At 51.2% G+C, this 13298-nt stretch overlaps 1 protein-coding gene across 3 annotated transcripts in view; it reads right to left on the reverse strand.

The window, feature by feature from the left end:
* Window positions 1-9223: 9223 nt before the first annotated feature.
* The window catches only part of SIK2 (salt inducible kinase 2), a 36687-nt gene continuing 32612 nt past the window's right edge, over window positions 9224-13298 (reverse strand). For all 3 annotated transcript variants that reach the window (XM_063417722.1, XM_063417725.1, XM_063417724.1), the window contains 2 exons: window positions 13145-13236; window positions 9224-12630 (listed from right to left, as the gene is read on the reverse strand). In XM_063417722.1, the coding sequence (XP_063273792.1) occupies window positions 12096-12630; window positions 13145-13236 (627 nt within the window). In that variant the 3' untranslated portion in view covers window positions 9224-12095. The remainder of the gene's footprint in view (window positions 12631-13144; window positions 13237-13298) is intronic.

Consider the following 13298-nt stretch of genomic DNA (forward strand, 5'->3'; position numbering starts at 1 on the left):
TGCCTGCTCCACCTTTCTTTCCACTTGGATTCCTGTTCTGGAGTGGCGGTTGGGAGCTGAGAATAATTGGCAATAATTAGGAACTCGGCAATAATTAGGAGTTATCAGTGTTTTCCAGAGGAATACAGCCAGTGGCTGTTGCTGGGAGTAAACACAGGTGCAGTGCTGTCCCTCACTGTCCTGCAGCCCCGTGAATTCTGCTGGAGGTGAATTCCTGGCTGTGTGTTCAGCATGAAACAGGCTGCAAACACCTTTCCACACAAAGGGTGAAGCTTCTCTGAGTCCCACCCAGCTGCTCTGGGCTCCTCTGGTGTCTCCCAGTCCTTGTGGCATTGATGTAACCCTGTCCAGCCTGGCGTGAGCACAGAGGAATTCTGTGTTGAAAAGGGCTCTAAGTGAGGAGCAGGGTGGGGAGCTGATCCCTGAAATTACCCAGCCTCAGAACAGCCCGTGCAGGTGCTGCCCAGCCCTGTTCTCGCCCTCGCACTAAGACCAGGCTGTTTTGACCTTTCCTGTTTTTCATCCTCCCCTTGGAGCTGCCTGGGGAGGCTCCAACACTCTGAGTCAGCACGAAGCAGCTCCAGAGCCTCTGGATGTGGGGCTGGTGGTGGATTCACACTGCCAGCTCTGCTTTGAGACCAGCCCGGTGCTCAAGGCATGGCACAGTCGTGGTTTCACCTTGATTTTGGGGACAGGTGGCTTTTGCACATCCCTGGCGTCCTCTGCAGCAGGTGCAGCCCTCCCCGGCCTCTCAGCTTCTCCCAGGGTCTCCTGGTGCTCCAGCTGTGACAATCCAAAGGGAAAAGCAAGGAGTGCAATTCCCGGGCTGCCTGGCTCCTTCCCTTCACAGCTTCCCGGGGATCTGCTCTCGGGACAGGAGCTTTCCAGCAGCCCTCTGCACTTCTGCCTGAATCACACCATAACCAAGCCCAAACCCTATTATTAGGCTCTGGAAACTGCTGCCTTAGAGACAGGTTTGCTTATAAATACCCCTGATTTTCTCTCTGGCTCTCCAAAGCTGGCAGGGAAAAGGGATCTCTGCCAGGCCAGAACCTGCCTGTCCTGCTGCTGGAGCTTCTCCCCAGCTGAGCTCACCCTTCCAGCCCCCCAAATTCCATCTGTGGGGGTGAAACACCCACCCCAGTGCCAGCAGGGCGATGAATCCCAGCAGGTTTTGTGATCCTTTGTGATCTGCCGGCTGTGCTCGCTGGTGACACACTCCTCCTTCTCAGCCCGAGGGCTCCCCGGCAGGGACCTTGCCGGGTTTGACCCCACTCCTGGCCGGGAAACGCTGCTCCAGCTCTTCCTCGGGCTCCCGGGAGAGGGCACCGTGCTCCGGGGAACCGGGAGCAGCCGGGGCTCCAGGGGTGGAGATCCTGGGGTGGGGAATTGGGGCTTTTGCCGCAGGTGGAACTTTGGATGCTGCAGCCTCCTGTGTGCTGCCCCGGAGGAGGTGGTGGGGATTTATCCGATTTATCCTCGCTCTTGCAGCCACAGTGACCTGTCCCTGCTGCTGTGGGGGTTTAATTTGAGGGGTTTCAGGTGGTTTTGCAGCAGCCCCTCATGGCTGGAGAGGGGGAAGCTCCCTCCCTTTGTGTCCCTGGGGGAGCCTCCACCGCTGCAATGGCCAATCCCTGCCTAATTGGGATTATTCGTGGATCTCATTTTCTCCAGAGGGCTGACACTTATTGACAGATAATCCATTCTGTATGGAAAATTCGTGATTAATTGCTTCCTCTCAGTTGGGCTCCCTGGGCTCTGTCTCGCAGAGTTTGCTAACAAACATTTTAAATCCCTGGCAGTCCAAATGAAAAACCTGTGGGAGCTGCTGGAGAATCCAGAGCTGTGCCTGTCCTTCCCAGCAATGACAGGCCTGGAGAGGGGATCATTGAGAAGGATTAGGTGCAATCCTTACTTCTTTGGGCCAAAATAGGTGCAAGGGAACAGTAATTTATGAGAGAAATGGGTGGTCTGACTTGTCCATTTTGTGAAAATCAGGAGAACAAGTCAGAACAAACCACAGGCCTTTTTATTTTCCTTTTTTACATCGTAAAAACTCGCTGGGATTTTGGCTGCAGTGTGTATATTCCACGGTTTTCAGGCAGGGGGGTATTTTAAATGTTTCAACAAGAGGGAAATGGAAGATTTCAGGGAGCTCATGAACAGTGCCAGGGTTAACAGGGCTGCCTCTGAAATGTCACCTGGAGTGATTTACAGGAACAGCAGCTCTGAGCTGGGCCTGGCAGATGATCCAGAGCTGTGTTCCAGCCCCCAAAATCTGCTTTTCCCCTCAGCTGTCTGGCAGTCCCCACGCAGGGCCCTCCCAGGAAAGGGCTGTGAATTTGGGAATGGCAAGGGGGGTGAATTTGGGCTTTTCTTGCAGCTCTGTGTGACCAGGGAAGGGCTGGAGCTGTGCCAGGGGAGGTTTAAGTTGGGTATCAGCACAACGTTCTTCCCCCAGAGGGTGCTGGTCACAGGGAATGGTCACATTCCCGAGGCTGCCAGAGCTCCAGGAGCATTTGGACACTTTTCAGGAACACACAAGGTGGGATTTTGGGGTGTCTGTGCAGGGCCAGGAGCTGGACTCCACAATCCCTGTGGGTCCGTTCCATCCAGGATATTCTAAGGATCTTTTCTTTTTGCTGGTGAGTTCCCAGCTGCGTTTCTGTGGACTCTGCACCTCCCAGAGGGGTGATGAAAACTGTTGATGTGTTTTTGTGCTCGGTTCTTCACGCCCTAAATAGCTCTGGCCAGTTCTGCCTCAGCTGACTGAAGTGCTGATGGTGCTTGGGCAGCAAATCCTGCTGAGGGGAACGGGTGCAGGCAAAAGCTGATTCCTGAACATCTTGAGAGCACTCCTTGATGGAAGAGGGCAGGGAGGGTCCAGCATCTCCCCGGGAGGAGCTGGGCGTGATTTCGTGCTCTGCTGGAGCATTCTGTGCTCCTGGTGCTCCCTTCTGGCTCCAGGGGCGTGGAGAACCCATTTCCCAGCCATGGGGATTCCCTGGATGTTTTTAGCTCCTCTCTGGGACTGCAGGCAGCCTCTGGGGTTCCTCTGCCCGTGAGCAGAGCCATTGTGCAGCTCAGTGATCCAGTACCGCCTTCCAGAAATATTTGCTGAGAGATTTCCTTGTGCTTTGTGTTCTTGCTCGGGAGGGCTCCTCCTCTGTGCCACCAAAAAAGAGGATGAGCTGGCTTTTCCCCCTTAACCAGTCAATGTTTACTCTCCCAGGCAAGCTGTTAAAATGCTGCTGCTCTCTTGTGTTTGGTGTTTGTTCCTCCTGCCTCGCTGGAATCTTGCCCCGGAGTCTCCCACACTGGCAGCTTTTGTTTGTGCAGCACGTGGGTGTTCCCAAAGCCTGGCTTTGGAACCTTCCCGTGAGCGCCAGGTCGTGTTTGCATCTTCCCCTCTGAGACTGGGGCGTGTTCAGCCCATCTGCCCCAAGGAGGGCTGGAGTTTGGGAAGGGGAAGCCACAGGATCATTTATTCAGTCCCAAGGTGAAATGTTGAGAGGAAGCCACAGGATTTTTTATTCAATCCCAAGGTGAAATCCCGAGAGGAAGCCACAGGATCATTTATTCAATCCCAAGGTGGAATCCCGAGAGGAAGCCACAGGATCATTTATTCAATCCCAAGGTGAAATCCTGAGAGGAAGCCACAGGATCGTTTATTCAATCCCAAGGTGGAATCCTGCTTCCCCAGAAATCCAGGAGGGAAGGTAACAGGGATGGTCTCCAGCAGTTTTTCAAACTTTGCCAGAGCCCTGTCCAAAGGGATTTTTGGTATGTGCACCACTTGTGTAACATTACCTGCAGCTTTGTCACTGCAAGTCCTTGGCCTCTGTATTTTTGATGATGGAAACACTTCACTTCCCTATTAATACAATTCCTACCATCCCAAAGAACTTTTTTCCAGAGAGGAAAGACATTTGCTGCCCTGCCTTTCAGTGCAGAGTTGCCTTTCTGCTTCTCTGACAAGAGGCTTGAAGATCCTCGCTGGCAAAGATCTTCCCTGGCAAACTGTTTGATTTGTTAAAGTTGTTTGGCTCCAGCAGGAAACTTTTCTCCTCCACTGGTAGGGGAAGGCAGCCTGGTCCTTAATTGCTTTCTGTGGCTTGGCCAAGTGAAATCCATCTCTGTGCCCTCGGAGCTGAAGCCAAAAAAAAAAAATATCCCCAATGGTTCCTTGTGCTGTGTAACTCCTCACTGGGTGAGGAGTTCCAAGCCTGCCTCTCCTGGGATTTATAACCTCTGGAGTAGGAAGATTTTAGGCAGTTTGCAATTAATTCTTCTGGAGAGAAAAAAAAAAAAAAAAATAAAACTGCCATTGGGGCTTCTAAGAACTGTTGATAGAAAAAAAAAATCAGCCCTTTTAAAGGCTGGTATTCTGGGACAGATCCCCCAGGGAAAGAGAAAAACGCGGCTGTGTCGTGCCAGAGTTCCAGGCAGCGTGTTCAAAATAAAGCAGAAATGCCAGGGTTTGCTTCCCCTTTGCTCTTCTTACCCAGCCTGCAGTTCTGAGCCAGGGGTGAGACAGGGATGAGCTGCTCCCGAATCCCTGCTGGTGCCCTGTGTGTGTTTATCTTGATTAAATCCTGCAGGGCAGGATGGAATTATTGGGGCTTCTTGGAGCTCGGGGAGCAGAGTGACTTTCCTGACAGGGATTTTAGAAAGCCTTCCCCCAAAATTGATTTTAACTGCTGAAATGGAGTGAATGGCACTCGGATTATTTGCTTTTCAAGTCCATCTTGCCCTCTGGAATATTAAATGCACCAGTTGTTGTCATTGTTGTCAATATTTAGGATCAATTTGGTCAAAGAACTGAGAAGCAGCTGATCTTTATAGAGCTCTGGCCTCTCTTCAAAATTGTGATTATTTCAAATAAACAATAACCAGGTGAAGTGTTTTGGGGCCAGGAGTGACTCTGGGGGCAGAGGCTGAGGGTTAAACTGGGGAGGGTGGGGTTGAAGCTGTGAGGTCCCAGAAGGTCAGGGTTTGCTGATTTTTAACAGGGGCTTGGCACGGTCGGGATCTGTGTCTGTTCCAAGTGGGATTTGGGGCTGGGAATGGGGAATTGGGGGTGTGGGGTGAGGTCTGGGGCCCCTTTTTGTGGGGCTCAGAGCAGGACATGCCCCTCTCAGTGTCTGCTTTGGAACTCCAGCTTTAGGCGATTCAGAGCTGCTGGATTTGGATTTTTTGTGTGTGTTTTTGTTCGGGATTTGGTTTTTTGGGGCTTTTTTTTTTAACCTTGCTGCACCCAGAGCCGGTGGATCCCTCGGCAGGGGAAATTTGGCAGCATTTTCCTTCCCCACCAGCGCTCTGAGAGCTCCGCGCTCCTGCCGGGGAAGGGTTAAACCCTCCCGAGCCTTTCTGTGCTGAATTACCTGAAACTTGTGATGGATGTGTCGGCATGGCAACAGCTCCAAGGAAACGCTGCTGGGAAGGGGGAGCCGCAGCCCTGCCCTGCCCGTGCCCCGGCTCCTGCTGGCAGGCCCTGATTAGTGGGAATAATTAATTAGCCCTCCACCAGCCCCTCGGTGCCGCGGCGGTGACGCCAGCAGGGCTGAGGAGGCTCGGCTGCTAATTTGCTGCGTTAATGATGATGCTCTCCCGCTTTGGCTGGCGGGGAGGGGGGTTAAATCCACTTTTTGTGCGGGTTTGTTCCCCCCTTCACCCCACACAGGGCTGGGAGCCCGGGGAAAGGGAAATTCCTGAGCTCTGCCACTGGATTTGAGAAGAACCCTGCTCTCCCCGGTGTGATGGGGAGCTGTGAGCTGCTGCTGGAGGAGGCTGGGCTCTCATTTTCCAGCCTCAGGAATTGTTCCGAGGGGAGGACTGTGCCTTTAGAGGAATTTCGAGATCCTCACCTGCCGATCTCTGGGCGTTCTGGTTTGCTGGAGGAGAGGACACAGCTCTTTGCCATGAAAAGGAGATTTTTGGTAAAGTTTAAGCTCCCCACACCAGGAGCTTCTCCAAGTGACCGAGATGTAAATTGTTAATTTGGAACAGAACAGCCCGCCCTGGAATAGGGGAAGGAACAGGAAAATGTTGCTTCTGCTCCCTCCTGAGAGGTTTTGCTCTGTGTAATCTGTGTATGGCAGCACCTGAGCTGAGCAATGCTGCTTTCAAAGAGACAGAGCAGCTCAAGGTATTTATTTTTGTATAAACACACATTAGATACCATTTTAGTGGTCCTGGAGAAGGCTGCCTTACTCTGATGAAGCCTTTTCCATGGAAACAGCCCCCTGTGCCTTTTGGAGCTGTCAGGGTTCAGTTTCTCACTCTTTACCCCTCACTTGCTGTTTATTTCACCCCCAGGGTTAACTCCTTGTCCTTTGTAAGATTTGTGGGGTTTCTAACAGCAGGCACTGATTTTCTGTGGTTTATTGAATTATTGGCACTGGTGGAATTCTCTGCTGCAGGTATGATTTTTCATCAGGGGCCATTTCTTTTAAATGAGAGGATGTTCCTTCCTTGGTTTCAGTTTCTACTCAATCTTGTGGTTTTACACTCAGATTAACCTTGGATTTCTTCGTTGCCTGCGTGTCCAGGCTCTTCCACAATTTACTTTTTGTTCTGCTGATTTTTAACCACTGAGAATTGGGATAACCTGTCTAAAATCAGACTGATACCAGGTTCAGTCCACACAGAGCCTGTTCCTTCAGCCTTGCAAACCTCACTCAGTGGCACTGAGTTATTCCCTGTACCTCGAGGTGCCAGCAATGGAATCCTCAGAGCACTGGGGGCAGAGACATTTCCCTTATTTCTCCATTCATTTCCCTGATTCTTATCCCTTTGAGGGTTTGCCTCACATTCACAGCTGATGCCCTGTGGGACTCACCCAATTAGAACTTTCTTTTCATCACATTTCAAATGAAAATGAGATCTCTCTGCCATCTGACCTCCCCTCTGATGCAATATTCCCATCAGAAAATCACCTGAATCAGCAAAACCCTCTGGTGGCTGAACTTGCAATTCTTTCCCCACAGTGACCTGCTTGGCCACGCTCCCATCAGGGTCAGGGTTGCAGAATTTATGCCTCCAGTCCTGCACTTTTTTTTTATTTTTCCAGTCCTGCACTTTGCCCAGCAGTGGAGGGGGAAAGGGAGGAGAGGAGAATTAACCCCTGCTGTTATTTTATATTCAGTCTGAATATATTATATTCCTCAATGTCAGGATTGTCCAAGCCAGCTCAGCAGCAGAGCTGTGTGTAGACACAGTTTTAGGGTTCTTTTTAGGATGTCCAGGGCAGTTTAACAGCACAAAATTCAGACACAGTTTTAAGGATTTCCTTGAATTTCCCAAGCCTGCTCAGCAGCAGGACTGTGTGCACAAAATTCAGATACAGTTTGAAGGCTTCCTTTGGATTTTCCAAGCCTGCTCAACAGCAGAGCTGCGTGCACAAAATTCAGAGACAGTTTTAAGGCTTTCTTTAAGGATTTCCCAGGCCTGCTCAGCAGCAGGGCTGCGTGCACTGAGTCCAGCCCCAGTTTTAAAGCTCCTGCTGGATTTTCCAGTGTTCCCTGGGCTGTCACCCCGGTGTGACCCGGGCACTGCTGTGCCAGCCCTGCTGCTGCTCCCTGTGCCAGGGCCAGGCAGGGAGGAAGCGCTGGGCAATGAAGGATTTGCAGGCTCAGGGCTGGGCCAGGGCGGGAGGAGGATTTCTGCTGTCTGCAGGGGATAAGGATGGCTTAGCCGGGGAGGAGGGAGCGTCCTGCAGGCAGCTCGGGAGGCCAGCTGAGGTCTGACCGGGCTGGGAGTGTGGGAGGGGGTCTGTGCTGATTTCCCTGTCCCCGTGTCCTGTTAGGGGGACAGTTCACTGACAGGGCTCTCTACACAGCCCCAGTCACCCTGTAACCCCTGTGAGGGAGTTTGTGGTGTTTTTCCTGTCCCCTTGTCCTCTTTGTGGGGCTGTGGGGACAGGTGACTGACAGGGTGCAGCCCCAGGCACCCTGTGATGGGATTTGTGCTGATTTCCCTGTCCCCATGTCCTGTTTGTGGGGACAATTCACCGTCTGTTCCTCTCTGTGCAGCCCCAGGCACCTTGTAAACTCTGTGACGGGTTTGTGGTGATTTCCCTGTCCCCATGTCCTTTTTGGGGGACAGCTCACTGTCTGTGCAGCTCCAGGCACCCTGTGATGGGATTTGTGCTGATTTCCCTGTCCCATGTCCTGTTTGGGGGGACAATCCCTGTCTGTGCGGACAGTCCCTGTCTGTGGGGACAGTCCCTGTCTGTGCAGCCCCAGTGACCCTGTGATGGGATTTGTGCTGACTTCCCTGTCCCATGTCCTTTTTGGGGGACAGTTCATTGTCTGTGCAGCCCCAGTCCCCCTGTGATGGGTCTGTGGTGTTCTCCCTGTCCCATGTCCTATCTGTGGGGACAGTCCCTGTCTGTGGGGACAGTCCCTGTTTATGGGGACAGTCTCTGTCTGTGCAGCCCCAGTGACCCTGTGATGGGATTTGTGCTGATTTCCCTGTCCCATGTCCTGTCTGTGGGGACAGTCCCTGTCTGTGGGGACAGTCCCTGTCTGTGGGGACAGTCCCTGTCTGTGTCCCCTCCCCTGTGGCCCTGCAGAGGTCCCTGTCTGTGGGGACAGGCTGGCACTGCCCCCCCGGTGCTGGCAGGGCTGCCCAGGCTCTCGGGGGGCTTTGGGACCACCAGAGACCAGCGGGCAGGAGCCACAGCAGGGCTGGCACCTGCAGGGGCAGGGGCTGGAGGGGACACGGGAGGTGACAGGGCAGAGCTGTCACACACGTCCTGGTTAAAGGGCTCTGTGTCCCTGTGGGCTCCTTGGGGCTCAGTCACCACCTCAAAGCAGTTTTGGGGTGGGTGAATCCAGTGAATCCAGGTGAATCCACTGGTTCTCCACTCCAAATATCACACTTTGGTGTCAGCAGGAAGCATGAGCGTCACAGGAATGTCCCTGGTGATGTTAAAACAAGAGCTGCTGAAGATTTTTAGACTGGTTTTTGATCTCATTTTAATTAATTCTGGATGAGCCTTCTCTTAATGAAAGTGCAAAGTGCTGTGCCCATCCTGTGTCACCACATTTTCCAGTCTTTACAATTTCATATTTGGCCAAAGTCAGTGTTACCAACAATCAGAACCATGGGAAGCAACCCTCAGTCTAGAAATTCACTGTTTGCAGCAGACATTGATTGTTTTGGTGCCTCAGAGAGAAAATAACCTGACCCTAATGAAGACAAGAGTGGCAGGCGCTGCTTTAGCTCACTAGAAATTTAAAAAATGAAATGCACATATTCTTTATTTTGTATTAATACACTGTAACTGCTTTACAGAGTCCAGCAGATCAGTTGCATGTAAATACTACAGATGAACTTGCCAAACTGGAGCTCACAAAACTAGTGCATTTATCCCAAAGCAGAGACTAAACCCTCTAAATCCTTAAAAAAATACATTAAAGAACATACCACACACACACATATTGCACTTTTCTCCGTATGAAATTTGTACCCCATATACATCACACCAAAGTCTCTTCAAAGGAGGCTGTAGTACAAGATAATAAAGCTAATAATTACTCTAACAGTAGTGTACACAGTTCTCTAATGTTAGAACAGAACAGATTGGAACAAAAAAGCCACTTCAAAGGAGTGGGAAGTGGTGCCCAATGGATCCTCTCTGTAAGAGAAGGCTTCAGAAGCCTTTTAGTCCTAATTGGCTTAAAGGAAATTACATGAAATGTTAAATATGCTTTTGGCTGAGGGGAAAGAGTCAGTCTAAACTACATTAAAAAATACTGCAGCTTCCCCCTGCCCAGCACTGCAAAGCTCAGAGGAGCTCAGACTGGTTGGCACATCCTGATAAATGAATTGCAGAACTCCAGAACGGAATTATTTTTATCTTTTGAGTCCTGAAAGGCGCAGGATCCTGGAGCTGGATGGGGAAGGAAGTGGTTCTTGTTCTGGCAGTCCCCCAGCTCCTGGAGCAGCACTGGGGCAGCCTGCAGAGTGCTGGGTGTGCTGGAATCAGCGTGCACTGCCCAGTTCCGAGTGCTGGGATGGATTTCACACCCCAGAACATGTGGGTGATGCTGTGGGATGGGGAAGGAGGAGTGGAAGGACAGGACTGTGTCCCCCTCGGTTCCTGCCCTGTTCTGCTGCAGTTTTTGTCAGGCTGTTTCCCTGGCTGTCACTGGGTTTGTGCGTTCCGCTGTGTCAGATTTCCTTCGGAAGGGAAACCACACAACAAAATCCTTTTCTCTCAGCTGTGGAAAGCAGAGCTTTCAGGCCATCTTTATCTCATCATCCCTGCCCCTTAAACTCTCCTTTGCTGCTGCCTCGAGAATCCCTGTGACAGCAGAGGTAGAAGCTGAGCACTTCTGGGCTGGGCCAGTGTCAGAGCAGGCTCCGGAGAACAGGAGCTGCCTCTGCCTGAGCACACAGGACCCTTCCTGTGTCAAACCCTTCCTCCCTTCACACACAGTGCCTAAACTCCTCCTTTTCCATGTTTTAATGTGGTCTTATTGCTGTAAACGCTGATTATCCTCCTCCCTGCGCCCTCAGGATTGGCAGTATCAGAGACCAAACCTTCCAGCAAACTCTGGTGTGATCAGCACAGTTCCTCTGGCTCTTTGTGCTTTGATGAAGCTGCAATTGTGCTTAATGTTTGCTCAGGAATGGGCTGGCCTGGCCAGCTGCCCACTGGCCTGGCCCACACCATTTCCAACTGGAGTCCTCAGCTTCCTGCAGCTCCCTGAGCCGTCCCCCTCCTATGATTTGGATTTTATGACTGGAAAGTTCTGGAGACGCAGCTCCTGCCGGAGCTGGAGCATCCCTGGAAACGGTGGGCACATCCACAGGTTGATGCTGGAGTATTGCTGTGATACTTTCAGTGTCCTATATACACGAGCCACTCAAACACTGAGAAAAGTTAAAACATGTCCCACACGGTGGGACGTGTGCTCTGAAGGGACTTTGGCCACAGCAGGGATATAAATGGGGTATTGTCTACTTTCTTCAGAAAAAAGCATATAGGCTGATAAAGAACTGAAAAAGGCACAGCACTATCACTTCACAGGGGTGTTTTTTTAACTTTTTATAAGCTCATTGTTTTTTATCCTTAAAGTTCTAAAACCCTAAATAATTGTCCAAATATACAAAGCTCAAGAAACCACCAGCAACACATACTGCAAATTCAAAACACAGTTTTGTTTGCTTGTTTTTTGTTTTTTTGTTTTTTTTGTAAAATGCAACCCAGGGACGGGTGGATCCTTTCCAGCGAGCAGAACTTCTCCAGGACAAAACCCTCCTGCAAAAGGGGGTGATTTTTAAAAGCCACCCAGGTGGATTTTATTATTTTTAATGCCATTTCCTGCAGCTCTTGCTCTCTCTCTCATGGCTCTCTTACCTTCTGTTGATGCTCCAGAATTCCCATCCCCACCCAGAGGTCTCTCCACACGGAATTTTGACAAAGTCAGGGTGTCCTTTGCTCCAGATTCCTTCAGCAGGCAGTGAAGAGCTCCTTGGCAGGCTGGGAAATCCTGTTTAGTGCCAGCAGGAGGAAGTGGAGGCTGCCTGAGACGCTCTGGAGGAGCTCCAGACCAGGAGCTCAACCAAAGTGCAACTTCCCTTCAATTCCACCTCGTGCTCCTGTTCTCCAGAGGATTTCAGTTGCCATCAGCGCAGACCCGAATCTACCCTGAATTTCAATGGAAACTATTGCTTTTATTGCCAAGAAGTGTGATCAGTGTGCACTCACTCTCCTCTCCAAGTGCATGTTGGATGGATGCTGACAAACTCCCCGGATTTTTTTAGAAGGGGCTATTTCCTTCTTCTGAAATTCACCTTTTTTGCCTCCTTCTACGCAGACTTTGTGGGATGAAGCTGCACTCGCTGTTCTCCAGCCCCTGCCACTGGGGCCAAACACCTCCTGCCTTCTTTTTTATTTTTAATTTGTCTTCCAGCCAGGTGGATTTTTTGCAGTTCCCCTGTCGATTCAAGGGTCGAAAAACTCCCACGAATCCCAGGAGTGGGTAGGAACGAAAAAAAAAAAAAAAGAAAACAACCAAAAAACCAAAAACAACCCAACCAAAACTTCACATGCTTCTCTCCATTTGTCCTCCCACTGCGTGCTAGTTGACCAGGACGTATCCCCCGTGCTGGGGATCCACAGCCTCCATCATCTCACAGTCGAAGAGTCCGGGCAGCTCTGCCAGGGGCAGGGGGTCGTAGCTGGGCTGTGCCTCTGCCGAGCCCTCGGGCAGGGCTGCAGAGCCCTGGGGCAGCTGGCACTGCTCGCCAGAGCCCGGCCCGGGCACGTCTCCAGTCTGGAAGGGGAACTGCAGGGGCTGCGCTGGCCGGGACGGGCTGGGGGGCAGCGGCTCCAGCGGCTCCTTGGGGAACTGCCGGAGGAAGGGCTCCAGGGAGGGCTCCAGCACGGGGCTCAGGGGCTGCTGCAGGCTGAACTGGGCTGGCTGCTGCTGCTGCTGCTGCTGCTGCTGCTGCTGCTGCTGCTGCTGCTGCTGCTGCTGCTGGGGCTGCAGCTCCTCGGGGCAGGGCAGGGGCAGCGGGCTGGCCCGCGGGTACGAGCTCTCGGCGATCTGCATCTGGTTAAAGTAGGCCTGCAGCTGGGACTGCTTCTGCAGGATCAGCCTCTTCTGGTGCAGCCTGAAGGGACAGAAAAACAGCAATTTCTGGCCATCTGCACCACTCACACAGCTCCAAGCACTCCTGCCCTTTCAGTTCTGCAGCACATCAAAGTTATCCCCTTCCAATGTTCTCACAGATCTCCTTGCGTAACTTTATCAAGTTTTTTATGCTAACTTTATCAAGTTTTTTATGCTAACTTTATCAAGTTTTTTAATGCTAACTTTATCCATTTTTTTAAGCTAACTTTATCCATTTTTGAAGCTAACCCCATGCACTGTTTCATTCAGTTTGTTAGGAATGAGATGCTCTGTGTTTGTATTTTAAAGCCTGCTGCTCGCTGCTCTGGGGAATTTGGGAGCTGAAGATCAGGCAGAGAAATCTGTAAACACATGGCAGGACTTGTTCTTGCTTTTAAAAGAAGTTTTGAAGTGAAACTTTCCTTTGTCAGGTAATTTCTAAATGAACAAAGAGAGTTCCAGTTCTTTTATTTCTCTTGAGGGTCATTTTTGTGCATAATTTGGGGGATTCTCACCTGTGCTCCTGGAGCTGCTGTTCCAGACTCCGGGGCAGTTCTTTGCAGTAGAGCTGGCAAGTGTTCTGAGCTTTGGAGAGCAGAGTGGGCTTCTGCAAGGAAAGCAGAGCTCGTTTAAATGGCTTTTGACTTAATTAATTAGTCCAGAACGCAA

This window comes from Prinia subflava, chromosome 22 (assembly GCF_021018805.1).
Source record: "Prinia subflava isolate CZ2003 ecotype Zambia chromosome 22, Cam_Psub_1.2, whole genome shotgun sequence".
Taxonomy (NCBI): domain Eukaryota; kingdom Metazoa; phylum Chordata; class Aves; order Passeriformes; family Cisticolidae; genus Prinia; species Prinia subflava.